Source organism: Lindgomyces ingoldianus (assembly GCF_010093535.1).
Source record: "Lindgomyces ingoldianus strain ATCC 200398 unplaced genomic scaffold BDR25scaffold_1, whole genome shotgun sequence".
NCBI lineage: Eukaryota > Fungi > Ascomycota > Dothideomycetes > Pleosporales > Lindgomycetaceae > Lindgomyces > Lindgomyces ingoldianus.
This window is the reverse complement of record NW_022985162.1, coordinates 2,377,058-2,404,261: the sequence shown is the minus strand read 5'-3', so window position 1 is coordinate 2,404,261 and position 27,204 is coordinate 2,377,058. Positions and strand designations below refer to the sequence as shown.

The 27,204-nt window shown below is 49.6% G+C and overlaps 9 protein-coding genes across 9 annotated transcripts; 4 read left to right on the top strand and 5 right to left on the bottom strand.

Moving 5' to 3' along the window:
- Positions 1-192: 192 nt before the first annotated feature.
- Positions 193-5,192, bottom strand: BDR25DRAFT_275892 (UDP-glucose:glyco protein glucosyltransferas-like protein). The gene is made up of 3 exons (XM_033687517.1): positions 4,804-5,192; positions 1,318-4,754; positions 193-1,269 (listed from the first exon to the last, which is right to left on the bottom strand). The coding sequence occupies exons 1-3, from the start codon at positions 4,944-4,946 to the stop codon at positions 326-328; spliced, it is 4,524 nt and encodes a 1,507-aa protein (XP_033554970.1). The 5' UTR covers positions 4,947-5,192; the 3' UTR covers positions 193-325.
- Positions 5,193-5,274: 82 nt separating this feature from the next.
- Positions 5,275-6,765, bottom strand: BDR25DRAFT_338786 (uncharacterized protein). Its single transcript, XM_033693303.1, has 2 exons — positions 6,585-6,765; positions 5,275-6,531 (listed from the first exon to the last, which is right to left on the bottom strand). The coding sequence occupies exon 2, from the start codon at positions 6,513-6,515 to the stop codon at positions 5,421-5,423; it is 1,095 nt and encodes a 364-aa protein (XP_033554969.1). The 5' UTR covers positions 6,516-6,531; positions 6,585-6,765; the 3' UTR covers positions 5,275-5,420.
- Positions 6,766-7,014: 249 nt separating this feature from the next.
- Positions 7,015-8,360, bottom strand: BDR25DRAFT_299831 (RmlC-like cupin). The gene has a single exon (XM_033689239.1). The coding sequence runs from the start codon at positions 8,082-8,084 to the stop codon at positions 7,257-7,259; it is 828 nt and encodes a 275-aa protein (XP_033554968.1). The 5' UTR covers positions 8,085-8,360; the 3' UTR covers positions 7,015-7,256.
- A 523-nt stretch (positions 8,361-8,883) lies between these two features.
- On the bottom strand, positions 8,884-10,342 carry BDR25DRAFT_8292 (uncharacterized protein). The gene has a single exon (XM_033699118.1). It carries the CDS (start codon positions 9,988-9,990, stop codon positions 9,091-9,093), a length of 900 nt encoding a protein of 299 aa, XP_033554967.1. The 5' UTR covers positions 9,991-10,342; the 3' UTR covers positions 8,884-9,090.
- Positions 10,343-11,071: 729 nt separating this feature from the next.
- BDR25DRAFT_250716 (Coatomer, alpha subunit) lies at positions 11,072-15,697 on the top strand. Its single transcript, XM_033686086.1, has 11 exons — positions 11,072-11,243; positions 11,296-11,345; positions 11,397-11,528; positions 11,598-11,625; positions 11,751-11,871; positions 11,931-11,960; positions 12,010-12,018; positions 12,065-13,176; positions 13,226-13,377; positions 13,427-14,891; positions 14,947-15,697. The coding sequence occupies exons 1-11, from the start codon at positions 11,217-11,219 to the stop codon at positions 15,481-15,483; spliced, it is 3,663 nt and encodes a 1,220-aa protein (XP_033554966.1). The 5' UTR covers positions 11,072-11,216; the 3' UTR covers positions 15,484-15,697.
- A 1,728-nt stretch (positions 15,698-17,425) lies between these two features.
- On the top strand, positions 17,426-18,073 carry BDR25DRAFT_308936 (uncharacterized protein; the record flags this gene model as incomplete). The annotated part of the gene is made up of 4 exons (XM_033691040.1): positions 17,426-17,509; positions 17,687-17,839; positions 17,893-18,012; positions 18,053-18,073. 4 exons carry the CDS (start codon positions 17,426-17,428, stop codon positions 18,071-18,073), a joined length of 378 nt encoding a protein of 125 aa, XP_033554965.1.
- Positions 18,074-18,638: 565 nt separating this feature from the next.
- On the top strand, positions 18,639-20,291 carry BDR25DRAFT_338782 (MFS general substrate transporter; the record flags this gene model as incomplete). Its single annotated transcript, XM_033693302.1, has 3 exons — positions 18,639-18,931; positions 18,981-19,471; positions 19,567-20,291. 3 exons carry the CDS (start codon positions 18,639-18,641, stop codon positions 20,289-20,291), a joined length of 1,509 nt encoding a protein of 502 aa, XP_033554964.1.
- A 2,825-nt stretch (positions 20,292-23,116) lies between these two features.
- BDR25DRAFT_348406 (uncharacterized protein) lies at positions 23,117-24,945 on the bottom strand (the record flags this gene model as incomplete). Its single annotated transcript, XM_033694407.1, has 13 exons — positions 23,117-23,213; positions 23,287-23,390; positions 23,439-23,554; positions 23,616-23,754; positions 23,804-23,848; positions 23,880-23,923; positions 24,011-24,105; positions 24,135-24,242; positions 24,283-24,373; positions 24,410-24,596; positions 24,625-24,670; positions 24,717-24,798; positions 24,840-24,945. The coding sequence occupies 13 exons, from the start codon at positions 24,943-24,945 to the stop codon at positions 23,117-23,119; spliced, it is 1,260 nt and encodes a 419-aa protein (XP_033554963.1).
- A 58-nt stretch (positions 24,946-25,003) lies between these two features.
- BDR25DRAFT_348405 (uncharacterized protein) lies at positions 25,004-26,176 on the top strand (the record flags this gene model as incomplete). The annotated part of the gene is made up of 8 exons (XM_033694406.1): positions 25,004-25,262; positions 25,295-25,384; positions 25,414-25,618; positions 25,654-25,721; positions 25,759-25,854; positions 25,883-25,984; positions 26,036-26,072; positions 26,104-26,176. The coding sequence occupies 8 exons, from the start codon at positions 25,004-25,006 to the stop codon at positions 26,174-26,176; spliced, it is 930 nt and encodes a 309-aa protein (XP_033554962.1).
- Positions 26,177-27,204: the final 1,028 nt, after the last annotated feature.

Genomic DNA, 27,204 nt, shown 5'->3' with positions numbered 1-27,204 from the left:
AGGGAAGGGATTTCATATCATTGTTTGCGAGAGGGTGAGGAACGGGCGGGCTACGTAAGCTGGGGCGAGGTAACTAGTTAGTTTTGCCTGCTCGTTTGCCTGTTCGAGGTTGTGATGTATGCTTGAAAATATTTCAGCTTGGAGTCTTCGGAGATCTATGATGGGAATGGGTCTTGTTTAGTCCACCCGGGTGATGGAGGACCTAGTAGAAAACTTAGGTCTTCATTTATAGGCCACGTAACTATAACTATACGTCTATACAACCCCTCCAACCTTTCCCCACTATCCAAAAAGTCACACCAAATACGCCATCCCTCCAACCAATCTATAACTCGTCTCTAATCCTCCTTGCATCCTTCTTCCCCTTATCTTCTTTCTCCATCATCGACTCATTCCCACCCTCATCACCTCCATTTCTCACCCCCTCCTTCGTCCGCTTCGCCAACGCCGCAATCTCATCATCATACGTCGTCCACTCCGGTACCTGCCTCCTCGCCCTATCCAACTTTGGTTCCTTCGTCTGCGGATTATTACATAGATCAATCGTCTTCGCATCCTTAAGACTCTCATCCGAACACCAAGTCTCGCACCACAGCCACTCCTGAGGCAGACTATGAATCGGAAGATTGAACTGCATATTATTCGGCAGATCCTGATCCAGATTACTCAAACTGGCTGGATCTGCCGAAAGTGAGTGGTACTGTTGGCGGAGTCTGTCGCCGGCAGCGATCTGCCTGAAACGTTTGAGATCAACGACGTAGAGTGCGGATATGTGGTAGGGCAGGCCACGGAGGAAGTTCTTCCAATAGCCTTGTTTCCAGAAGCGGAAGCCTTCCATTTCGGCGCGAGAGTCGCACATCGGTGTAAAACCATAGGGTGCGCCTTTGAGGTCGTGCGTAACGAGTTCGTACATGTCGGTACGCACGATTTGGTCGGCGTCAACGAAGATGACCTTGTCGAGGTCGAGTGGGAAAAGGACGTCGAGGAATAGAATCTTGTAGCCCCAAATTTCTCTCTGCTTCTCGGTCTGGCCTCGTAGCCAATGCGGCCATTTATACGTCACCATCTCGTAATCAAAGCCATATTCTTTCGCCATGCTTGGAACGAAGGATTTGAAGCTCGGCGACAAGAACTGCTCAATGAACCAGAACTTCACCGTATGGTTGGTATGCTTCATAACGGACAGCATCATAATATTCAGCATACGTTCGTAGAGATGTCCCGAAGCGACAGAAAAGATATTAATATCAGCTTGGACGCCACTTCCACCTGTTTTGGAGTTAGTAGCAAGTCCGGTCTTGGCGAGGATATTGGCACCTTTTGCGAGAACGTTTTCGGGTTTGAGTGACGAAAGGCCAATCTTGTCGAGCCATTTGTTGACCCTCCGCGTACCCTTTTCAACGAGTTCGGAAGCTAGGCTGTCGTCACTGCTCAGAACGTCGGCAGCTTCTTGGCCAGGCTTTCGTGAAAGGCGTGGGAAGAGCGTGGTTCCCTGGAAGCTCATCAGAACGATTTCGCTCGTTTCATCGCCGGGTTGTGGTGCCCAGCCTTTTGGTCCTGCGCTGTCGATGTTAAAGATTTCTTGGCTACGGCCACTCTTTAGCTGGATTTTGAAAAACCCAGGATTGGCCTTAAATTGAAAATAGCCAAGGTTGGCCATAATGATGGTGTCCGCAAAGTGTGGGTTCTTCTCGGTGGACAACACCAGCTCAGCGCCCCTTGGAGGTTGTCCAGAATTAGTGATATCTCGGGAATGGCCTTCGATGAGGATGCTTTCGAGCCCATAGATGGCGTCAATATTAACTCCGTTACTGAGGGAGCTAAGCTTAATGTTATCAAGGTCGTGGATAGAGTCTTCTGGTGCGACAAGCCAAGAAGGCGGCACATCCATACCCAGATTCAACAGGGCTTCCTTTGGAATACCGGAGAAGTGGGCTTCCAAATCATCTACACCTCCGTCTTCGTTGAATTTAGGCTTTGAGTCCAATAGGTATCTATAAAAGCGCTTCACCGGAAGCTCTTGAAGGTTTTGCTTCGGATTTAAGAAAAGTTTGAGGTACACACCATCCATCTCGGAAAGTGATTTGAGAATGGGAACCCATTTCTGAGCTAGTTCAGTAGCTGGATCAACAGAAACCACAATCTGAAAGGTGGCAGTGGAATTATCTCCTTTGATGATCGCAGTATGTGTGTCATTCCACCTAGTGAACACGTTCATCCTTAGAGTCGATGCCGATTCAAACATACCCTCTGGTATGTCAGAAACTGTTGATAGGGAGACAAGAGAAGATATCTTAGCCATATCAAAGGGCGAAGAAATCTTGTCCGTAAGCTCGAGGGCCTGCAGTGCCTTGGCAAGTGGCTCAATTCGCTTCTTCGATTCATAAGACAATAATGTTTCAATGTCGTCCTTTGCAAACGCCGTCTCCAAAGGAATAGGACCAACATATCTCCCGTTAATTAGAACGGCGCCTTGACCCGGTTGCAATCCAAACGCTTCCATAATTGGTGCCGCCGACTTCCAGAAAATTGTCGAGTTGCCTCGTATCGGTGAGAAGGTAGGTTCTTGAGCAAGAATGGCTAACAGCAATTCGATGGACAATTGTTGGCCGGATTTCTGCCACGCTTCTAGAAGGTCCTCCGATGCATTTGATTCCTCCGCATCAGCTTTCGGGTTGTGAATTAAGACGAGTTCAACATTGGCATGATCTTTGCGGTATTGCGCCGCAGATGAGAGAAGAGCGACTCCAGACGGAGAGTCAAAGTCTCCAACGACTGTCAGATGAGCCCATTCCCCTTTGGCTGACCCTTCCCCAGCCTTGACTTGAGGCATTTGTTTAAAAATATCTCCATGCTTCGCTTGGAACTCTGCCATGTCGACGAGGATAATATTCTTCTCGTTTTCTGGAATAATCAAGGGGTTACGTTTAGGCGCAGCCTGGAACAGGAAGTACTGAGGAAGCCAGCTATCCTCCTGGAAGATTTGCTCAAACACGCCTTTTTGAATTGAACGAAGGTCCATGCTAATACGCTGGCTCATCATCTGCAGCCACTCATCGTTCTGCACAATGGGTACGCCATTGACAAACATTGGAGAATTAGCCCCATCCGCCGCCAGTCGTGCAAGATATTTCTTCGACCCTGTCAGTCGCTGCTGGCCTTCTTCGGATGTGAGAACCTCCGCGTACTCCAGGACCTCATGATCCTTGCGAAGCTTGGCGCTCTTTATAATTGCATCGAAGACAGCTTTGTCGGGCGCGGATAGTTTCTTAGCATCTCTGGACGCCGCAAGGTAATTCATCACGGCGGAGAGTCCATAAGTATCGAGCAGATGGTAAACAATTTTAGCTTGTTCTTCAGAAGCTGCAGTCTTTGCCTTGGGAACCAGACCCCACCGAATCGGGATTCCACGTTTGACCATACCCTGAATGGTCTCAACGACCGTGAAAACCTCGTCATTAGATGTGAAGTCGACTGGGAGGATAGCATTATGGATATCGCGACGCACAGAAGGCAGCTGACCGGGATACGTTCGTTGGAGGAGTGCAGTGACGGCTGAAGGCCAGTCTTCGTATCTCTTATCTTTCTCAAGGTCGTTCATCCAAATAATGACATGGCCGCCTTCAACCTCATCTCTGAAGTCATATCGTTGTGGTTCATCCTCAGATTGAGTATCTGTGATAGCAGAGTTTGACAATAGATCAATAGTCTCTGGTCCGGAGAGACCTTGGCTCCGAATTCCATTAATCAGGTTGCGCTCTCGACGTAGGTGCTCAAGAAGCGAAAAAGGATTGATATCCCTGTTTGGAATCTGTACACCGTTTATCCACAGGATGTTGTACCCCGAGGGAAGCAATTGATCGCGGTTCGCAGTGTGCTCCTTCACAAACTCATCGGAAGCGTTGTGATTAACGATCGCAGAGGAGTGCTTTGGGAAATCTTGAACAAGCTTAAGGAGGGTGTCGAGGGGATTCTCGCTCTTCATCACAAAACTAGCGGCATTCAGTCCGAGATTAGAGACTTCGGATGCAGAAAGTGGTTTTAAATCCGCAACCTCTTCATCACCATGTAGTTCCGTGTCGAGGGGCTTTTGTGTAGCGGCATTGCCTCCTTCTTTCGCCGGTCTGTCATCAATGACTATGTAGTCTGTCCGCTTTAACTGCAGCTCAACGCCATACCCATTGACAATTAGTGGAGAGCTTAACCTGCTCAAGGATGGCTTGTGTCGAACGCGGTATGTTGTTTCCCCCTCCCTTGCGGTCTTGCTAAGAAGTTTATGGAAATGCGCAAACGTAGGCGAGGTGATGTCGGCGTAGAGAATCGACGGTATGGCATCTGAATTCGCTCCAAGGACTCGGTCAAACGGCAGTTCAGCGCCTCTATCCCGGCCTTCACTTGAAAGGGCTGCCCGAATGTCGCCGTGGCTCTCCTTCAACTCCGGGGAACAATATTGTTTCCCCTCGAAAGCTACCCATACTCTGCATTCTTCCCCTTGTGCTGCTTGTAGCGAAGGTTCTACCGAAGTATTGTAGAACTGGTAATGTGCTTCTATTCGCGGAGCGGCGGAGCGGACGGAGAGCGCGAATCGGAAGGAGGAGAGGGTCGCGGGATCTGTGATGTGACCATCCGTCTGGAGGAGATCCACGAACGACGTATAGAGCTCCTGATCGGTCGTGACTTTGCTAAAGTAGCCTTCTGCTATGCGGTCAAGGATAGGGAAGTATGCGGTGGAGTTCTCTTCCGCAGCCGTCTCTCTAAGTAGTAATTAGACATGCTGACATCCTCAACTCAGGTGACGCTTACAAAAGCTCAATCAAATACGGTGCCGAATTGAAAGAAGCTCGTAGAGCAACATTGATGCTCGGACTAGCGAATGCACGAAGCGATCCAAAAGCGCTGAGCACCAACAGGCTTCTCAAGCTCAGCGGCAGCCCAAACGCCCGCATAGTGTAAGGCTTTTTGTGAAGCTCCGGTGAAGTGCAATGAACCCTCCGGCGAGGTTTGAAGGAAGGAACTTAATTGCAGGCCGCGGTGGTCAGCTCTGATATCGCCGAAGTTGCAACGTATTGCATTCCGCTTGGGGCGAATGGGGCGCTTTTCAAACACAGGCACGGCGCTTGGCTGGAATTTATGAACAAGACTGAAACCTGGACATGAAAAGGGATCTCAAGATGGAATAACACGCAAAAGAGGGTTTCTAACAAGCGGCTCAGCAAAGTTGAATGCGGAGTTGTCCAAATATCTCCCATCGCTTGGCAGGGACCCTTGCCCCCGCACCAGCCACATTGTGTGGCACAGGCAGCTAGGCCTTGGCCAAGGCACTATCAGCCGAGGGTGAATGCCAAACATCAAAACTCCAAGTATTGGAGGCGGAAGATTTACAATCGATGCCCTTGCCGCATGGCCGCTCCCACTCTGAGTCAGTGTCTCATACTATCCCTAAACCTATCCTCATCCAATTTACTCGCTTCCTCAATTTGCGACATCCACCTCCTATCATCCGCACTTTCCATCTTTCCCAAATACCTGTCTATCCTCATCACCAAAAACTCTCTATTCACATTTTTCCTGCTCTTTCTCCTATCTTTAAACAGGACAACCCTAGTATCACAGTCTAAGACCCCACACTTATGCAAAGGCCATAGTCTACCGTTCTCCCAGCACCACCTTCCAAAACCACAGCGAACCGAGCAGAGTTTTTTGCCAGAGAAGAGTTTCCCATGGCCCTGAAGATATTCCGCGAACAGGGAGAGCCAGATTTCAGCACCGTAGGTATGCATATGCGGGCATATTTTCCAATTCGACTTTTTGACAGCATCCAGGACCTTCTCGCGAGTGAGTTCCTGGCCTTTGTAGATTTCGAGAAGAATAAGTTCGACTTCCACTTTGATCTCCCTGTTGGGTATCTCTCCAATCTGAGACACTTTAACCGTGCCTTCGAATCCTTCGATGGAGTAATGCTTTCGGTTGCAGGAAATCTCGATTGGTCCGAGTCTAAATCCCATGTAGGTGAGTCGGAGATGTGGACATATTTCCAGAACTCCCTGGGCGCCAATGCAGGTCCTTTGTTCGGGGTCCTTCTTCTGCTCCACTGGGGTGAAACACCAACTTTCGCGACTCCTCCGACATATACAACACACAAGATGGTTAGGGTTTAAGAGCCCACCTCTTTCCCGCTCGCAAAGGTCTCGGAACCTGGCGAGGCTGATTAATTGCGAGTAAGATCGACGATCCAATTCGCCCCAAGGTGCGTTCGGATGTGGTCCAGCTGGTAAGATGGTGTGAAAACGTCGGCAAGTTGCTCGTAATGCCATTTTGGAGACATTTGGACCATGTCTGGAAATGTCCCGCAGGTAGCTGTCGATCATAAAGATGAGCTCCGCAGGCAATTGATGGAGGTGGCTTTCGTGTGCATTACGAAGCGTGACGTCTTCATTCGGATGTGGCCGATTAGAATCCCCACTGGGTTTGTTTAGAGTCCACTTTGGAAGAATCCTGGAGGAGAATGAACCCATGGCACAAAAGAGGGTTCTTGAATAATGGTTAAAACATGTAATGGAGGGCGAGCTAGAAACACTACGTACAAATATCTTGGAACAGGATAGAAGACAGATACGATAAAGTTGGATGCCTAGTAACAATGGTGAAGCAGGCAGAATCTGGACGCCTGACAAAGCTAATACTAGTAAACAGTCTTCGAAATTCGCCTTCCGAAGGCAACTAGTCCATGGTCGTCTGGGAGATGGCCTCCAACAAGCGATTTTGTGAATGAGCGATGTTGAAGATCAAAAGCAAATCCGACTCCGCCTCAACCCCAACCTTAACTACGCTAACCCCATTCATGACTAGCCAATGAGAATGCTCCGAGCAATGTCTCGCCTGCACACAGCCGCAAGACCAAGCTTAGCCCTCCACACTTCTGTATCTCGGGTTTTAGCCAGCTGAGACAAACTTAAACTCAGGCAAGCCTTATTGTAATATCTCTCACTTTCAAATATCATGAAGCAAGCAGGCCGATGTGGTCAAAGTCTTGATTTAGTAGCGACAGTCGAGAAGAATGTTTACAGAATAAAACTAAATCAAAGAAGGCTTCTTAGAAAGAAAATTAGAAGCCCCATCGCTATGCAAAAAGAACCAAAAACCTAGTCGCCAAGCAAGATCAGTTATTAATCACGAAAGTCACAAAACGCCGCGCTGTGCCAAAGGATGCCAATCCGACCCAACCCGTACCCCTACCCAATGCTCTTATCTACCGCTTACTGCTGCGGGCACTTCTTCAGACAGTTTTCAATATCCTTAGCCAAGTTTGCAGGAATGGTGTTCCTGAAACTGGCGATGTCCTTTCCGGCAAGGCTTGAAGGAAACCCAAGTGTAGCATTGACGACGTTTGCGTTCAGGCCGAAGAAATTCTGTGCGACCTGGGAAGTACCTGGGTCCTCGGAGTTGAGAGTCGCGACGAAAGTGGCGGGCTTGCAATCGGGATTGATTTGGTAATGGATACTGCCCATGGGGAAGACAGTGCCCTGGAACTTGTCAAGGTGACCGGAGACTTCGGCGCTGTTAGGAGCCTTGACAAGGCCATTTTCGAGAATGTAACCGAAGTCGATTTGACCCTCCACAACGGTGAGGAATTCGGTTGCGCGTGGGTGGATGTGGGGTGTGTTAATACCACAGGCGTCGAGGAAACCCATAGTAGTAGAAATACCAAGGTCAGTGAGGATAGGAAAGGTCTCGATGTTGGCAGCCTTGGCGGCTCCGCCTTTGGCTCCCGGGGCAGGTGTGGCGCCGTTGAAGTCGAAGACTATGAGCTTCTTGAGCTCCTCGGGGGAGAGGAGCTTCTCTCCAGCAGTAGTAAGAAGTCGCTGGAAGCGCTTGATGGCTGTAGGAGCAGTGAAAAGGTCCTTGAACAAAGCCGTGTTGTCTTGGGTCTGCACCGGGGCGGGTGGAGTGGTGGCAGAAGCAGTTGCTGATGCAGCAACAACAGTAGAAAAACCAGATGGAACATACTGCTGGTTGGGAAGGGCTTGGACAGCACCGACAGTAGCAAGGGCGCCAATGAGAACTTTCGTGATTATAGCAGACATTATTACTGATTTTCGAAGCGAGAGTGCGACAACAGCAAGGAAATGAAGAAAGTAAGGAAAGGGGAAAAAAAAGGAAAAGATAGGAAAATCTTCGAGTGTGGTTTTATTGATTGTAGGTAAGGAGATGAGAGAAAAATTATGGTGACATTGAGGTATCTATATACATCACTGGCCGAACGTTTCTGGGCGGATGTGTTTCAACCCGAGGAACTGTGCCTCAGCTAACTAAGAATAAGCTTATTTCTTTGGCAGCTTTGAGAATGCAGCGCTGAAAATACGATTGGATGGATGTCGAAACTTGTTTCTTCCCGTCAGACTGGCACTCGGACGCTGGGGCTTGGCGCCGGGGGCGCAGAGCATGCCTAGACCATCACAGATCGATAGACGTCTTGGGAGGGGTTTGTCAACTCGTTGAGGGCTTGGTAATGACCAAGAAGTTATCATGGACAACAAAGATGTCGAAAACGCAGCAATACGACATAGGGACCTTTGTGTCGGCTCCGCACCTGCGACGAAGGCTGTGGAAGGCCTAGTTATGGAACCCTATTTTTGTTGCAAGATCAGAGAAAGTCTCCTTAACAGTGAGCCCGGTGACGACAACTTGTCGATAAGAAAGGCGCTGTTGCCGGTACGGAACTTTTCCGATGGCCACCTGATGGGTGTTGATGGTGGCTTATTGGCTTTTTGGCGTTTACTCAGCGGGAGGTGCCAAACTCCCCAAAGCTTGGCCACGAGGCGAGTCAGCACTGCCATAAATAGGCCTAGGAACTTTGAAAAATCTTCCAGCATGCAGACGTGGCACTTGCGGCGCGGAGATTTGAAATGAGATGCTTGTGGCGCTTTCGTAGACACCTCAGCGCTTAGGAACCAGAATGTAAAAATGGTTGGGTTTAGAAAGAAAAAACACCAGGTCGAAACCGTCTAATAAATACAATAATGCCCGCTTGCCAAAGAATAAGGAGAAAGATATCTGAGATTCAATCTATGGGCAACACAGAAAAATCGGTTAGGAAGAGTCAAACTCGACATCCATCGGGTCCTCCACCACCCAAAACGGCAGCTCATCTAAGGTAAACCCATCATCAGAAGGAATGGACGGGGGGCCTTTCGAGTGTGCTACATCTTCGGGTTCTTCGACTTCCACGATATTATTAGAATTCGGGAAGCCTTTGTCTTCGAATATCAAAGATGATCTGTCGCCAGGCCCTCTCACTCGTCGCCGGAGCCGACGAGCGCTTGCATCCACATCATCCAACGGATCGTTATCAGAGTAACTGCTGTCCCCTTCAACGCTCTGACTGTGGCTTCGCTTGAATATTCCGGCACTCCACCTTTTCTTTTTTCTCCGATAGATCCGCTGCCGCTCTTCTTCATCAGATGACCCTCCGGCACACCGCAATCCCTTGAATTGGTCGATGATTCCATTCTGTTCCTGTTTATCCGCACTGATGTCGCTTATTGCATCTTCGAAATGATCTGGTCGCACTATCTCTATGTCGCTATCGTAGCCTGGATCGCTATCCAATTCCTCGAGTACAAATTCGGCTTTCTCGACCCTGCGAGCAGGCCTCTCTATTTCCTTGGTACTTTCTTCGTCAGATTCATCCTCATACTCGGAATCTTGAGGGGTTGTAGCGCAGGCTTGACCAGAAGCGCTCGATGGGCGGGATGACTGATCTCCTGACTGTGGACGTGTGAAGTGGAATTGAGGGCCTTGCCCTATTGGCTCAATGAACTCGAGCGGAGGAGATTGAGCGAGCATCGAAAGGCCCATGCGCTTGTAAATTGGAGAGGTGTGGCTAGTTTGAGGGGGGAAGCGTGAGTGCGAGCGCGTGCCAGGTGTCATCGGCGGCGATGTAGGCTGGCCGTTGGGGAAGTAGGAGGGTAGTTTATCGTGTGTCGCCATGGTGGTGTGGTGGCCTTCACCGGTAGGCGGACCGTAAGGCTGGGTATGCACGTTGAAGGTACGTACTCTGTCCAAGATGATTTTTTATGCTTTCTGGTAATCAGGGTATCAGGTTCCAACGGTCGAGTTCTGATCTGGGCTTGTGAGGGAAGAGCTTCGCGGACAGTATCATTTTTTTAGAAGTGATTCGGAAGTGTATGACGGTGGTGTCTGGGGGACGAATGCAAGACGGATAGGCGGAGGCTTTTACAAGAGAGACCCTGCAATGCCTTGGCTTATCGTGCGGGAGGAATACAATGTCCTATAGGCAGCAATGCAGGAATTGCAGGAATTTTAGGTCAACGAGACCAAATTAGCCACAGAGTGCTGGTCAATTCGGATTCAGAGTGTGCAAGGTGGACCGAATGAGGATGGGCGAGAAGAGATGGGAAGAAAAGAGGCGGGCCTGTGGTGCTCACGATCCCTTGCGGCAAGGATTCAAGCGGGACTTGAGCAGATATTCACCTGCGTTTCAGTACTGAGTTGGCGGTAATGGTGCGGGTCAATTTGCAGAGGTTCTTCCTTGCCATGACTCCGATAGCTGCCATGATATGTGGCCGCCGACAATTAGCGGCGGGCTGGCTGCCAGCGCGCAGTGCAGACTCGAGCAATCTCACCTTGCGTCGTGATCGCGGCCAGCAGCCCAATGACCGGACACCCTAATATTACAGATCGTCGGTTAGGGAGGGAAGTGCTGGCAGAGGGATGGACAGCTGGCGAGGAGGGGATTGGTGAGGCGGTGCGGGGCTGCAGCGTGCCAGACCAGGGAAGCCGAGCGAAGGACTACTAAGTACGGACGGGGGCAAATTTGAGTGCGGTGTCGGAGTCGAGGTGAGGCTCTGACGGAGGTAGTGATGCTGAAACCTGGGGCCAGTTTGCGGGAAACGGATGTGTCCAGTTTGCAAATCTCAGGCCTCAGGAGGGAATTCGATATCACGTGCTTGGAGGGGTCTTGGCGAGGATTGCGCACTAGCCGTAGATAGTAAGGCGCAATATCGAACAGACACATTGAACATTTGGCGAATACAGAGGTCGAGGGGAGAGCACAGCAGCCTAAGCCCTTACCTGCCACCACACTGCACCTCTTTTACTTTCTTAATCTCTCTAAGCTTGTTGCCGCAGTCGCGTCCGCCGATTGAGGCTGTCCTAGGCGTGACCGAAGCTGCGGCTTCCCCCGAACCTCCACCATGTCGACTCCATCCATGTTGACCAAGGCATGCAGCTCTCTGCCAATATTTGCTCAAGTAACGTGTTGACCGCCTACAGTTCGAGTCCAAGTCCTCGAGGGCGAAGGGCATCGCATTCCACCCTAAGAGGTACCTCCGCGCAGTCCGCACACTCGCCTCCCCCCGCTGACCGCCCATCAGACCATGGATCCTCGTTTCACTACACTCGTCCACTATCCAATTGTGGGATTACCGCATGGGCACTCTGATAGACCGGTTTGAAGAACACGATGGGCCAGTTCGCGGCATAGACTTCCATAAGACCCAGCCATTGTGAGCAACCCAACTTGAAGGATTCCCGCAAGAGGAAATTACTGGAGCTGTTACTAAGACCAATGGCAGATTCGTATCTGGTGGAGATGACTATAAGGTATGTGTTGGTCCAAGGTCTTAATTATCCCCAGGTTCTACTGTGGAAACGCTCCCACGCTGACTGGCAGCTGGGTGGCAACCCCCACCAGACTGGCCAGGGGCGAGCAGTGCTAAGAATTGTAGATTAAAGTATGGTCATATCAGACGCGGCGCTGTCTGTTTACCTTGAACGGACATCTAGACTATGTCCGCACCGTCTTTTTCCACCATGAGCTGCCCTGGATATTGAGTAGTTCAGACGACCGTAAGCAGTGTACCGGACGAAGAGGTGGTGAACTGCGCTGATTTGGTTTTCTTCTACAGAGACTATCCGTATATGGAATTGGCAGAATCGTAAGTACTTTATCCCTTTTGATTAAGTGAGTCCGCTAATTAGAAACAGGATCACTCAGTAAGTTCATGGCCGCGCCTAACCAAACCCTTCTGACCAATCTAAGTTTGCACCATGACCGGCCATAACCACTATACCATGTGCGCACAGTTTCACCCCAAGGAGGACCTCATTGTTTCTGCCTCGCTCGATCAGTCGGTCCGCGTTTGGGATATTTCCGGGTTGAGAAAGAAGCATTCTGCGCCCACAGCCATGTCATTTGAAGATCAAATGGCACGGACAAATGCCAATCAAGCAGACATGTTTGGAAACACCGACGCTGTCGTCAAATTCGTGCTCGAGGGTCATGATCGAGGCGTCAATTGGGTCGCGTTCCACCCAACACTTCCCCTGATTGTTTCCGCTGGAGATGATCGCTTGGTGAAACTTTGGAGGATGTCAGAAACTAAGGCTTGGGAAGTGGATACGTGTCGAGGCCATTTCCAAAACGCTTCTGCCTGTCTTTTCCACCCGCACCAGGACCTCATATTATCAGTAGGCGAAGACAAAACGATCCGGGTCTGGGACCTCAATCGGCGAACATCAGTCCAATCCTTTAAGCGAGAAAACGACCGGTTCTGGGTGATTGCTGCTCACCCTGAAATCAACCTCTTCGCTGCTGGGCACGATAACGGTGTAATGGTTTTTAAACTCGAACGCGAACGCCCAGCATCTGCTGTGTACCAAAACCAGCTCTTCTACATCACAAAGGAAAAGCATGTCCGCTCCTATGATTTCCAGAAAAACATTGAATCGCCCTCTATGTTATCTTTGAAGAAGCTTGGGAGTGCTTGGGTGCCCCCAAGGACTTTGTCGTACAACCCAGCGGAGCGATCTATTTTGGTTACTTCACCCGCTGATGGGGGTACATACGAGCTGATCAGCCTTCCTCGAGATGCATCAGGAGCCGTAGAGCCTACAGACACCAAACGGGGGTCTGGGAACTCTGCCGTTTTTGTCGCTCGAAACCGTTTTGCCGTCTTCAGTCAGTCAAACCAACAGATTGATATCAAAGATCTCTCAAATTCCACAACAAAGACAATAAAACCTCCACATGGCACCACAGATATATACTTCGGTGGAACTGGCAATTTACTCTTGATCACTCCTACCTCTGTAGTCTTGTACGACATTCAGGGCAAGAAGAATCTCGCAGAGCTGTCGGTCAATGGGGTTAAGGTATGTTTAAATAAAACTCCATTCAGCTTCAAATACTTACCAGTAACAGTACGTTGTATGGTCATCAGATGGGCTTCATGTTGCTCTACTAAGCAAGCACAACGTTACAATCGCGACCAAGAACCTTGAGCAAGTCAGCACATTGCACGAGACAATTCGTATCAAGAGCGCGACCTGGGACGACACTGGTGTCCTTCTCTAGTGAGTTTCCCTTAAATGAACGTCGTGTTTCTTCAACTAACCTCACCAGTTCCACATTGAATCACGTCAAATACAGTCTTATGAATGGTGACAATGGCATTGTACGAACTCTCGAGCATACGGTATATCTTGTCAGGGTCAAGGGTCGAAATGTGTACTGCCTAGACCGAGCCGCGAAACCCAAGGTCCTCCAAGTTGACCCCACAGAGTACCGGTTCAAACTTGCCCTTATCAAACGAAACTACGATGAGATGCTCAACATCATCAAGACGTCAAGTCTTGTTGGCCAAAGCATCATTTCTTACCTCCAAAAGAAAGGCTATCCGGAGATTGCGCTTCAATTTGTTCAGGATCCTCAAACTCGTTTCGAGCTTGCCATTGAGTGTGGGAACCTCGATGTTGCTGTCGAAATGGCAAAGCAACTCGATCGCCCCAAGCTCTGGCAACGACTGAGTACCGAAGCTCTTGCACATGGAAATCACCAGGTGGTCGAGATGACGTACCAGAAGCTTCGCAACTTCGACAAGCTTTCCTTCCTGTATCTCTCCACCGGTGACCAGGAGAAGCTCAAGCGCATGGCCAAAATTGCCGAGCATCGTGGTGATATGACAGCTCGTTTCCAGAATGCACTCTATATGGGCGATGTGCAAAACCGGATCGAGATGTTCCAAGAAATCGACCTTTACCCGCTAGCATATGCCACGGCAAAGGCGCAAGGCCTCGAGGAGCAAGCTCAGACAATATTGGAGGCTAGTGGCCTTACCGAGGAACAGATCAGCATGCCATCAGTTGGTAAGTCGCTCGCACCACCCAGACCCATTGTACCCACTTTCAAATCGAACTGGCCTACACGTGCCGCCTCCTCAACGGTGTTTGAGAAGGCACTGATGGGAGAGGTGGAAGGGGTTGGTACTGAAGAGCCAGCCGCCAATGGCTATGGAGACGAAGACCTCTTGGGAGACGCCGAGGCTCCTAGCGCTGTAGCAGGAGGACTCGGTGGCGAGGAGGATGAAGACGTAGGTGGTTGGGACATGGGTGACGACGGGGACGTTGAAGTCGAGGATGACTTTGTTAACGTAGAGGGGGCCGATGCCGGTGCAGGAAGCAGTGAAGCAGATCTGTGGGCTCGAAACTCGCCTCTGGCGGCAGATCATATCGCTGCTGGCTCATTTGAAACCGCGATGCAGCTCCTTAACCGGCAAGTCGGCGCCGTGAACTTTGTCCCGCTGCAGGAACGCTTTCAGGAGATTTACCAAGCTACGCAGACCTTCCTGCCCGCAACCCCCAACATGCCGTCTCTTGTCAACTATGTGCGGAGAACGGTGAACGAAACAGACTCGCGAAAGATTCTACCAATAATACCTCGAGACCTCGAATCAATCTTGGCGGGCGAATTGCTGGCCGGCAAGTCTGCAATGGTAAAGAACAAATTGGAGGATGGCGTTGCCATTTTCAAAAAGCTGTTCCAACTCCTCATTGTCAATGTTGTCTCTTCACAGGCCGAACTTTCAGAGGTAAGTATTGTGAGCTTGTTCTCATTACTGGCACTTGTTAACGAGCTATGTACAGGCAAAGAAGGCAATCAACACAGCAGCCCAATATACACTAGCCATGTCGATTGAGCTCTCTCGTCGTGCCTTGGTCCAAAATGCTACCGACATTTCTAGCCTGCCGGCTGATACCAAGAAGCGTGCTCTCGAACTCTCGGCGTACTTCACTATTCCAGAGCTCGAAGGCCCGCACAAGTCTCTCCCACTCTCTGCTGCTATGAATTTCGCCAATAAGAACAAGCAATTCAATACCGCGTTAAACTTTGCGAACGCCTTGATTGATAGGACTGGCAGCGCGAAACTCAAAGAGCAAGCTAAGAGGGTGAAAACAACAGCGGAGAGAAACCCATCAGATGGCATCGAAATCGACTTCGATCAATTCGCGGACTTCGAGATTTGCGCTGCGTCGTATACTCCGATCTATGGAGGTACTCCATCCGTTGCTTGTCCATATGACGGATCAAAATATCACAGCAAGTACAAGGGCACTGTGTGCAAAATCTGCGAGATCTGTCAAATTGGGGCGCCGGCGAGCGGGTTGAGGCTTGTTGGGTGAGGAGGTCGACTATGAGCTGTGGACTGGCACTTGGCAGGCAGACATGAGATAGTTGGAACTATGGAACTATGTACATTGTTATCGTATTAGCAAGGTATAATAGTTAGTGAGAAGTATAGACGGATGGTTGCTGCTTTGAGACAAAGCGCAGGGCATGCCGGTGTGATGGGGCTGGGGAAATGGGAGTTTTTGCTATCACAAAATGAGAAATGAGAGAATGTTCATGGTTAGCCACTGTCCCTTTGCCCACAGCATGAAATGTGCGGACAGCAGCCATCAGCAACCCTTGAATTCGCAGTAAGGCGGAGAGTTACACGAAGCAGACATCAGCAGCGTCCCAGGACACCTTTCAGCTTCGTTCACTATCGTTACTCACTTCCCCTTTAGTGACACCTATCTCTGACTAATTCTCGCAGCACACAACCCCGAGGCTCTAATTCTCCATCTAGCAATGGCGTTGAGACGCTCGAATCCAGTGGGATGAGTTACAGCCATTGGTCGGCCAAGGCCACACTCAAACCTTCCTCGCCGAAAACTCTAACTCTTCATTAATACCGGTCTGCCGCCTCCCCTAAAACTCCTCGGTTCGACTTTCCTCCATCCACGCTCTCGCCATAGCCTAAAAACCAAACAGTCAGCCCACCTAACAATCTCCAAATTTCAGCCATACAAGCTCGTGCTTACCTGATTTTACCACTGATGCCTCATCCCCCACCCCACCGTTGCCGTCGTGATATTCCTCACAAAGCCAATATCATCAAGTGTCATATCTCTGGAACACATAATCCCCTGGTGTAAATGTCGAAGTAGTGAGTTTGGTGGGTGTTGACCCAGGCGTGCAGATCTTAGGGCAAGATTACGCCTTCCAAGGATTGGGTGATGGTGGCGTTGTAGGTGTAAACGCTGTAGTGGCCTCGGAGGAGACCCCAGAAGACTTCGCAGATGCCGAGCTAGGTGGGGTGTTAGGGAGTCCGACATGCTGCTTAGTTAGCTTCAGGGATATTTGTCTGAGAGGCCAATCGAACACTGCTGAACGGAAAGGCACAGTGAAGCCAACAGAAAATGCTTGTATGTGAGTTAGATGCTCGGGAAAACAACTGGCAATGCAACTCTGGCAGAAAAGCAAATGAAGGGCTTTCCCCTGGCAGGCTCAAAACGCACCACAAGTTTGATGGCACAGATTTATTATGTATAGCAAAAACAAAACATCAAGGCGAAGGAGAAAAGCTATTAGGTTCAAGGGTTCGACCAAGGCAGTGCTTGGGGAGAGAACTATTTGGTTAGCTAAGAGCTGACCCTGTCCGGAATACAGAGTTGCCGCATACTAGGTCCTGCCCCCGGACTGATGGGACCACCCTGTGATAACAACTTTAGAAGAGTTTCGACTAAATAAGAAATTGGGCCAGAAAAATTTTTGGGATATCAATGAGCCAGTAAGCACTGTAGGTAGTGACAAACTCGATTCAACGTAACGGGCCTCTGACGTGCTGGTCCTGGTGCAATTAGATCACGCCCTTTGATGAAGCTTGACTCCACCCTCGTGAAGTGGGTCCTGTAGACGAATAGACCCCCGGCTTTCTAGGACTGCTTTAGTTAGCGTTGATTTTGGTCTCAGTGATGAGGCTATGTGGGGATTGAAAGCATTGGGAGTAGATTGTGGGGGAAATAGGTGAAGAAGAACGCCAAGCAACTTCGCCGTCGCTTCTATCCTGCCATTTTTATTCGATTGTCCTTCTGAGATGCGTACGGGTAGTATTTGCGGAAGTTCCGCCCCGACTCAGCTGTGTCATAACAATTCTTGACAAGATAATTATTCCTCCCCGTGAAGAGGGGCATGTCATTTCCAGACAAAGCAGCCCCTTAGTAGACAGAAGAGGAAAGCCATCTCGTCGCAAAGATGATTCCACAAATCTAAGCCCGAAATCCCGTCTAGTGGTTGACAATGAGAGATTGGCGATTGGCTACTCTCTTTCTGATCTATACTTTTGGCCCCTTCATGCCCTTTACTAGTCGAGCAGGCCCTCGTGTAAGCGGTTGGTTGTTTGTTGGAGGTGTAAGAGGCTAGTCTATAGAATATCTCCAATTAATACCTTATTCCTTTTTTAAAGACAGTATGAAGTTAATTAAAATCCAGCACCAATTCACCCGCTACAATTGCGAGTATTACTATTTCTTTTAATAAAGCACCTTTTCCACTTTTCAGATCACCTCTCAACTCACCAACGCCACTCACAAAGACAGAACGCACTTCAATACAGCCACTCTCCTCACTCTCCTAACTCCACTGTCCACTCTTGCCAATCTAGTTACTCGAGAGCTCCCCACTCTTGAGTATTTGAACGAAGCCGCTGTCAAGGTAATCAGAGAACTTGAAACTGGAACCTCTCCCGCCAACGCTCTTTTCGTCAGGGGCGAAAACTACCGTGGAACGGCCGTGGAGCAGGTGCTGCTGCACTTTCTGTGATGAATGGAAATGCTCAATTGCCTGTGGTGTTCTTGCATCAACTGGGGCCTTTAATGGTCTTCAGTGTAAGTCCTCGAAGCTCGTGTGAAGCTGAAAGTGCCTTAGCTAACTAGACTCTTAATTTGAAGGCTAAATGTACAAGGTAATAAAGCCTGAGCAAAGTTTCGATCGGGGACCTCAAAGAACAGTGAATTAAGATTTGAAGTGCTGGCAATCTGGTGGCGGGTATCGTTTATTCCTTCATTCGGTCTCTTATGTTCCTTTTGGAAAAGAATTGGGGTCTAGCTGTTGGGGCTGCGTTTTAATTCGCGGGCATGATATATCTGTCATTCCTAAGAGGTTAAACTGGTGTGAAATGCGTGTGCGACTTAGCCGCCTTTTAGATCTCCAAAACGCATCCGAACTGAGTGGTGAGGACACAAGGAATACACCTATCATGGACTATGATGTTACATTTCGGAGTGACCCGCATGGTCGACTTCCGCCTCGCTTAGATCATGTGAAAGAGCACAACTTCGGCGTTGACGAAAGTCCCTGCTGCACCTTGCATGGACTAACTTCCGAACTGCTCTACAATGTATGAGGTAATCATGACATTTTATGAAAGAGCCAGGCGGTGGTGCGGCTTTATTCCGCATCAATATTTTAATTCTTTCAAAATTCTGCCCACACCTATCTGTCCATCATCAACATGTCGCGCTCGTCGATTGAATTAGTTCAATACCCGGAGCCAGTCACACAACCCCCGAGTCTCAGTTTGAAGGGCAGCAACACTCCGCCGTTGAACGACACTCGGCCTATCAACCCACCTGCCAATGCTGTGGTAGCTCAACAGGCCGATGTTCCTGGAAAGGGGACAACCACCATTGTGCTACTTTGCGTCGTTTGTATTACAGGCATTAGCAGTTTGCTGGCTGGCTTGGTGACGGTTGGGCTGCCAACTATGGCACATGATTTGCGGCTCGAACCGAATTTGCTACTGTGGTATGACCATTGACGGGCTAACTTACTTGAAAATACTGATCCTATCTAGGCCAGTTTCAATCTACGCATTGACCTGTGGTTGTACTCTTCTTCTCCTCGGCTCTGTCGCAGATGTAGTAGGGAGCAGACCCATGTATCTCACCGGATGTGTCCTTCAGTCCGGGTTCACTCTTGCCTGTGGTCTCGCACAAGATGGCATGCAACTCATAGTATTCCGCGCTTTTGCTGGGATTGCCATCTCTTTCTGCCTTCCGTCCGCTGTCAGCATCATCACCACTACCTTTCCCGAAGGCAAGAGTAGGAACATTGCTTTTGCTTCGATGGGCGGGGGCCAACCGATCGGGTTTTCTCTAGGACTTACGCTCGGTGGCGTCTTTTCTGATACCATTGGATGGCGCTGGGGCTTCCATATTGCCGCTATTATCAACACGATTATTTTTGTAGTAGGCTTCTTTGGATTGCCCAAGGTCGATGCGGAACAGCACGATATCCTAAATCGTCTGAAGCATGATATCGATTGGTTTGGGGCCATTATTGCCAGTGCATCTTTAGCCATGTTGTCCTAATTGCTTGTAGATCCATTACTGGCAGTACATCAAATATTACCGAACCTGCGACCCTCGCTATGCTTATAGTATCTATTATTCTTATCCCGGTATTCATCTTTTGGGTCGGTCGACAAGAGAAGCTTGGAAGGCCTGCCATCATCCCCAATTCTCTCTGGCGCAACCGCATCTTTACCTCCATCTGTATTGGTGTCTTCCTCACCTGGGGTGTTTTCAACGCTATCGAAACATTCTTAAGCCTCTTCTTCCAAGACGTCCAAGAGATCTCCGCCATTCAATCCTCCATCCGCTTCCTTCCTGCACCGATCTCAGGTGCCCTAGCAAATCTAGTCATGGGATTGATTGCCCACAAGGTCCGCGCTGACTGGGCAGTATTGTTCGGGACCTTGATGACATGCCTTGGAGCGTTACTCATGGCGGTGATTCAGCCTCAGTGGACATACTGGGTGTGTGCTTTTCCAGCAATGTTCTTGAACCCCATCGGAGCGGATGCATTATTCACAGTCTCGAATCTCGTCATTACTAGCGTATTTCCGGCGAGGACTCAGGCTCTTGCTGGTGGCGTGTTCAATACGATCGCTCAGATTGGGAAGAGCGTGGGGCTTGCTACAAGTGCGGTAATTGCTAGCAGTGTGACGGCGCAGAGTGGGTATAAGGATAAAGAGGGGCCTCTAGCATTAATGGAGGGGTTTAGGGCCGCGTTTTGGTATTGTTTTGCGTTGAGTTGCGCGACGGGATTGCTGTTTGCTTGGGGTTTGAGAGGAATTGGGAGGGTGGGCGTAAAGAGGGAGTAAGAATGAAAAACTCGACTACCTGAAAGTGCCTCTGGGAAGGCAACCCGTGTTAAAATCTGACGTTAGAAGTACTCCGATCTAGCCAAGAACGGGATGAACGACACATACAATGATACTCACAACTGGAAAGTGTATACTTCGGAACAATGGTTATGTTCTAACGCATTCGATCCTGTTCGACTCTTAGTCACTCATGGAGGGAGGGCATACGCATCCCCCTCCACTTCCTACCAACATAGCTCTAGCTTTTTCTTTCTTTTTTACCTATGCATCGCCGCTTTTGTTGAACAAGCCCATAGCGTACTTGCTTCTTTCAACGCTTACAACGTTGATTAGCGATCTCTGGACATCTTCCAACCCGAAGTAGCAATCATCGACATTATCCTCGCTCTTTCCAAGACTTTTAGATTGTCTCTTCGAGAATTGCAGCGCCCATCATGCTTAGCTGGCTGATCTTTCCACTTCTTGCTTTGGTTCTTGTAATTCGAGTCGCCCCAGGCCGACGGTTTCAAAGGAACACAAGACGACCACAGGGTAGCATCTGGAAATGTCATAATTCGCAGCAATTACGATTACCTGGTCCATATATGGCCCGTAGGCATTCATTACCTAGGTAGCCCTCGAATTAAAGATATTCCTAGAGGGTTTGGAACTCGCGAAGACGTAGAGATGATCCTTCTCCAATTCCAAGTATATTCCTCTAAAGAATATCGCAGGGCATGTCCCATTCGACTCCGCTTGCAGAAATATTACAAAACTAAGGATGAGGAAGCGGGTCAGGGTATCTCGTTCAAACTCTCCAAGAAACAGACCCCTGAAAGCGACATTTTGTAATTTTAATACAGGTTTTTTTTTTTTCAAGACCCTAAGGGTAGCGATGATTTTATAAGACATAACTACTACGATGTTTTACTGTCCAATTGAGCGGTGAAGGACGGCCTGACGGATATTTAATCTTCTGTGAATCATCACTGTGAGAAGCTATATACATTCTTAGAATATGGAAAACGGGGAATGCGAATGTTGGAATAGTTACATGCAAGACAAATCACGCAAGATGAGGCAAGTCTGACTTGTGACAGGGAGAGTTGTTGGGAAATGGCTGTCGAACTTTGTGTGAAAAATAATGCCACATCGAAGCAGATATGCATACACGGAGCGTGTGCGCCCAATTATTGTACAAAGACTTATGACGGCAGCTACGGGAGGATATAATATGGCGATAAGTATATCTCTTACAGGAAATACCTTCGTGAATGTGTTAATTCTCATAGATAGCAGTGTTCTTAAAGAAGTCGTTGTCATTGTGAATACAGCTATAGCTGTGAGAGTGGGAGTTAGGATGACATCGAGTGAGGAGAAATCTATCGACATTTTGGTGTCTGGGACAGGTATTTTTAATGTGGCGGGAAGTGAATACAGATGCAGGGAAAGGGAAACAGAAGTTCTTCCTCACCGCTGTACCAGCAACACTTTATTGTGGAATGAGAAGTACGGGTTGGACCTAACTCCCCAGCCTGCGTCGTCATATAACTATTTGAGTCTAATGCCGATGGTGTGTCAAAGGTGAATTGATGTTAGATAGATGCAAATCTGCTTGCGAGAACTGCAGGGGGGCGGCTGGGGTAGGCTGTCGAATGTCTGGTTTTGCTTCGAACGACGTTTTTAGATAATGTGATTTGCCCTCTATGGTTTAGAGCCGTAATAGGTGTCGTGGAGGTATAATATTCCCTGGTCGTAGCTGTGGCTGTCTGGGTACTGGGCATGTGGTAGTTTCATCCACTGGAGAGATAAGGGAAGCCTCGCCAGCTGAACTTGAAGCTAGACCCCCATGTAAAGTGTAGCGGGAGTCTTACGAATTGAAGTTGTACTTGGAGGCTTGCCAGTCGAAGATGTGATGGGGTCTCGTGGGAGATGGCTGAATAGAAGTTGTACTCCAAGCATCGTGGGTGGAATATGTAGTGGGAGTCTTGTCAACTGAAGAAGACTCAGTAAAAAGCGGGAGGACCCAGTCACGTAAGGAATGATGCTTGCCGCCACAGTGGACCCTGAAGCTCGAATTCAGAAGGGCGGTGTCGCCATTGCCGCCCAGCCTTTCTGTGTCTGAATCTCAGGGAAAGACAGCCACTCTCCTTCAATGCTCACCCGTCTACAACAGAGCCTTCTCCTGTTTTGATCGCGGTTATGAGCACAGGATGAGTCACCCCCTCTCCCTTCCATCACACCAGAAGGAATTGTGAAGGAACCGTGATTATACAGAACCGGAACCCACTATCCTGGATCCAAACGCGAATACCTGTCCTTTAGATTTGAGCATGGTACTGATAGCGTGTTTCCCTTCGGGGACGCTAGCATCAAGGCCTCAGTCATCGGTACCTATGACATTCACCCTTACAGACGCAGGGAAGGCATATCTCTCTCCACGAGATGAGAATGTGGAAGTTGTGGAGACCGCGATTTGCTTGCAGACCCTCATATCTACATCAGTCGGCAATGCACTCTGTATTCAAAGGTCAAGATGGGGCTTCTACTCAGCTAGCATCGAGTTCCGAGATATCGAGATGAGCCGTCATCAGGCTGCCCATTCTACCGCGATTCCACGCGCTCTTGACTTCTTGGATACGGCGAAATCAAGCCTAAAATCTCTTGATTATGTAGCTCGCTATTCCTCTACCTCCACTACGCCACCACTTCCATCACCAACAGTCTACGCCGACCGCACATTCAGCAGCGAGCTAGAGGTCAAACTCCACCGCAAAGACGGCGCTTGTAAGGAAGATGACTCAAACGGAGGGGAAATATAAATGTAACTGCTCGCCTCTATGCTACGTCGCCGACCAATATCGGTAGCTTTGAGTATTGCGAAATGAATGATGTTGCAGGTACGTGGAACTCGTATGTGGATAACAGGGCGGATTGTAGCTGCAAGGTGAATGCGAATGACGGGGATTCGCTCTTCACAGGAAAGATGTAAGAGATACTTTAGTTTACGTACTATTTGATGGCGTTTGTGCCGTGTCGGGGAAATTGGCCATCACTGTTGAATTGTCCTGGTTGGTTGGAGAATTTTAATAGTTTGGTGTCGAGAGTTACAAAGTCCTTGTTGATACGATAATATCTCATTGTTGCAATGTGTTTTTACTGCACTGGGCTTATCATTCCACCTACTACTAATCCGTAAGGGCATCTGAATGCTGATTTCTCTGCTTCAGTAACACCTTGCATTAATCTCATTCCTGAACCCGTGTGTATGTAAACGAAATCTGCGGCTCATGGTTCTTCTCTTTTTCTCTTTCTAAAATATACTTCTTGTTGATGCTATACTGCTATCCTCAATTATTCCCCAAAGGACGGTGAAGGATGATTGGAGATGAGATAAGGTCAGATTCACGCGGTCGAAAGAGGAAGAATATGTGACTGGAAGGGAGTGCATCCAATAGCGTTTCGTTGGGGGCTCTTTGTCCTGGGTTTCGTATTGTAGTTAGAGTTCGGTACTGCAGCTGTACTGCAACAGAATGATATCTACGGAAATTGATAATGGTATTCTCGGCTGACCTCTCAATTCATAATAATATCAGCAGCACACACAGAATCTAGAGACTGAATTCTAAAGCGCCTACGAAGATACGCATCTATAGACATGACCGTCCAGTTAAAGAGGGTATAATATCTCTAGTATTGACTGTTGGTGTGATAGTGCTAAAAAGTGCAGAACTAACAGAACCATTTCCAAAACGTAGTCTCTGGATGTAACTCCAAATCGACGATCCATCCTACCTCTTCCATGTCGCTCTCGCATTCGTTGCAATTCTTCCTGCATGGTCGTTCGTGCTGACATTCTACCAAGCACCTGCAGCTGAAGTTTCCAATCGCCGATGTCTCTCCGACTGGCCTGGGGCCGTTTTGGGACTCGTGGGTGGAAAATCTGCAACTGATGTCCACAACGGGTGACTCGAACGCAGTCAGAAGTCGCAGTACAGGGCCTTCTCACGAGCGGGTTGCTAGCGCTATCCGTGCGTCTTCCACACAAATCTTCAGTCTTCCATACAAATTATATCTGTGCGGTGGCTCGCGCCAGCAATCTGTTCATGGGGGGGTATAAGTGATAAGAGTCTGACTCGGCTGCTCCCGAATTCCCCGTCTTAGCAGTCCTGTGAAAAAGTCTGTTTGCAAGGTGACGGCGTCGTTGAAATTCGCCGCACGCGTAAAGATATCCAGAATGGGCGCATGGGAAGTGCGCGTGAACGGCAGATGCGGAGTGCGTGTGCTGAATGGAGGCTTTGAGGCAGGGTACCAAAGACGCCCCTTCAAGAGGAATGAAATGCGGGATTACTTGTGCCGTCACATTCCTCCAATGCGCTCGCAACCCGTAGCTCCCACTAGCGACCAGTGCCACAGACATGATTCATCACGCAATTGCGTCACGCAACAATCACGCCATGGTGTTGAGTCGCGGGGTCCACAAGGACTGAAGGTCCGACTGCGCGGTTTGGGAGGCCTTGGACAGCTGTCACTCATACTTAGCTCCCCCCGATGAGAATCCCAAACCCAGAGAATTGGAGTCAGTAGTCGCGGATATGGATGCAGATGAGGAAGCCGAGGGCGCGGTGTGGGGCGTGGTGGAGACGGTCGGCGTGGAAATCGCACGCCTCATTTACCCTTTTTGCGAGAGAGTGGCTTGATTGATTGATTGATTCCCCATTAAGAATTGAATGGAAACCGTGTGTAAATTGCGGAGAAGGTTTGGAATGGGGTTGTTGTTTCGAAGGACAGCGGTCAGGGAAAGAAGACCTCCGAGACGGACGAACGGTGACTTTCCTTGCTCGGAGAATGCGCTGTCCTACCTGTCCGTGATCAAAGCAACGCCTCAGTTTCGAATCGAGTTCCACCGACAGCAGGGCGAAAACCCCCCCAAAAAAAAAAATCACACCATGGTCTTTCAATATCTGCTTCTATTTCGTTTTGAAGAGAGTGCTGTACTCACCGTTCAGGCCCACGTTCAGGCCTCGACCCCGGGTTATCTACTGCGATCACTTTTGCAAAGTGCCACGTTGCAACCTCACCCCCGTTCGATCCGCCGTTTTTGCGACTGCGTGACTCGACTGGTCGTCATGACGCGCAGCTGCTAAAGAAGAAAATGAGGCGCATGAAACAAGCTACACCCTGCGCGCAACCTGGCCCCTCACATCTTCTGAATCGCCATTTGGATTGTGGGAGGAGAGGCGGAACGCTGACTCGTCGAAATCACATCAGGATGATCTGCAGTTTCTGATCCGGGGTCCAGGGGATGAATCCTCTGGAATTCTCGATTTGTCGGAAAGACTTCGGTGAAGGCTGCTTTTGGACGGGGATGATCGGTGAGCCAGTGGAGGTCAGCTTTGGCTTCCGGCTATGGCTACCGGCTATGGCTACCGGCTATCGGCACAGGCGGTGAGGCCTCTGCATCGCCGGTCGGGCTCGGCGCGAGACAGGCTGCATCTGCATCATGCCGGCAGACGGGCGTTTGAGAACGAATCAGTGGCCGGAGCCTCGCTCGCTGTCGACACCAGGAGCGCGCTGATCGGTGATTGCACACTGGATGCGGAGGCGAGGGGTCGCGGAGAATGATGACTGGTGGTTGCGTTGGAGTGCCATGAGAAATATTGAGAAGCAGGTGAGAGCCCACCGAAATTCGCAGAGACAGGACGAATGCCGTGGGTGAGACAGCCGGCGTGGCAGTAGAACTGTGGCTGGCAGCGTCTGAGCAATGTCGTTAACATTATCTCCTTGGGGAACTCAGGAGTTGGAGGAGAGGATCAACAATTGGGGGAAGCATGACTGGGAAGCTGAGATCTGAGACGTGCGAGACGAGAAGATCGGAAGCGAGCGAGAAAGATGAAGCTTAGACTGCAGTCACTTTTTGCGGTGAAGCTTATCAGGGGATGTGGTGATCTTCGTAAAGCATCATCTGAGGACTGGATTTGATATCGATTTTGATAATGACGATGGCTATGCGGATCCGCAGGCGTCACAATTGACTAGAGATCCGACTGTCGTACAATCTCGCAAAGGGGAAAGAAGCGAGAACAAATCAAATACAGCTTTAACCTTGAGTGTGACTGGCCATCACTCCTGCACGGTTCTGAGAGTGGTGATTGACGTTCGCGTAACGGGACGGGAACCAAAAAACTTCATTCGCCGAATCTATTTCAAGCTCACGTGTTCGGAGAACAGCGCAGAAGCCCAACCTCCCGCTCCTGCTCTGAACTTGCACCTCAAACAAGGTGAACCCAAATTGATTTGCAATTTGACAGCTGCCCGCCTAGCGAGCGTAGGTCCGTAATTGGCGACAAGGAGGCTGGCGGGCAATCCTTCAACAACTAAATGCCCAACTGGCCAGGCGATCGCCGTTATCAGGAAGACCAGTGGTCATCTTGAGCATTTGACGCCCAATTGCAACAATTGTTGGGCCAGGGCTCTCAGCTTAGAGACATGGTGGTACGTGTCTAGTCGCGTCCAATTACTCTGTGACATTCTCGGCGTGCTCCTCATCACGATGGCCCACCATCCGTGTGACAGGGGGCCTGTTCTTGTTACGGGGCAACCTTTGCTCAGAGCTCGCCTCGCCGCTCCACCAACTTCGTGCCCCTCGTATCGCATCTCAGAGGTGAACGATATTACACGAGCCCACGACTTGTGCCCCTCCGCCGCCACAACCAGAGCCTCCGAGTCCCCTCTACGGCTATCGCGGCAACCAAATTTATCTTGCTTCCAACATCAACACCAGGAACGGGTGCCTCTGGGGCCGCAGCGGGAAGAGCGGACAAACTGGTTCGCTTCATAAAGTTCACCCTAGTCGGCACCCAACGTTTGCGGCGAGACGATTCTAGTGGGGGGACGGGGTTGGGTTAGAGTTGAAGATTGGGGCTTGAGC

What these genes read in the sequence shown, in the direction of transcription:
- BDR25DRAFT_275892 (XM_033687517.1), bottom strand. Translation starts at nt 4,946, where the DNA reads ATGCGGGCGTTTGGGCTGCCGCTGAGCTTGAGAAGCCTGTTGGTGCTC. An exon ending in CCGTATTTGATTGAGCTTTT is followed by an intron (nt 4,755 to 4,803) that starts GTAAGCGTCACC and finishes ATTACTACTTAG; the next exon opens with AGAGACGGCTGCGGAAGAGA. An exon ending in CGAAAACGTTCTCGCAAAAG is followed by an intron (nt 1,270 to 1,317) that starts GTGCCAATATCC and finishes ACTCCAAAACAG; the next exon opens with GTGGAAGTGGCGTCCAAGCT.
- BDR25DRAFT_338786 (XM_033693303.1), bottom strand. Translation starts at nt 6,515, where the DNA reads ATGGGTTCATTCTCCTCCAGGATTCTTCCAAAGTGGACTCTAAACAAA.
- BDR25DRAFT_299831 (XM_033689239.1), bottom strand. Translation starts at nt 8,084, where the DNA reads ATGTCTGCTATAATCACGAAAGTTCTCATTGGCGCCCTTGCTACTGTC.
- BDR25DRAFT_8292 (XM_033699118.1), bottom strand. Translation starts at nt 9,990, where the DNA reads ATGGCGACACACGATAAACTACCCTCCTACTTCCCCAACGGCCAGCCT.
- BDR25DRAFT_250716 (XM_033686086.1), top strand. Translation starts at nt 11,217, where the DNA reads ATGTCGACTCCATCCATGTTGACCAAG. An exon ending in CTGGTGGAGATGACTATAAG is followed by an intron (nt 11,626 to 11,750) that starts GTATGTGTTGGT and finishes TAAGAATTGTAG; the next exon opens with ATTAAAGTATGGTCATATCA. An exon ending in ATTGAGTAGTTCAGACGACC is followed by an intron (nt 11,872 to 11,930) that starts GTAAGCAGTGTA and finishes TTTCTTCTACAG; the next exon opens with AGACTATCCGTATATGGAAT.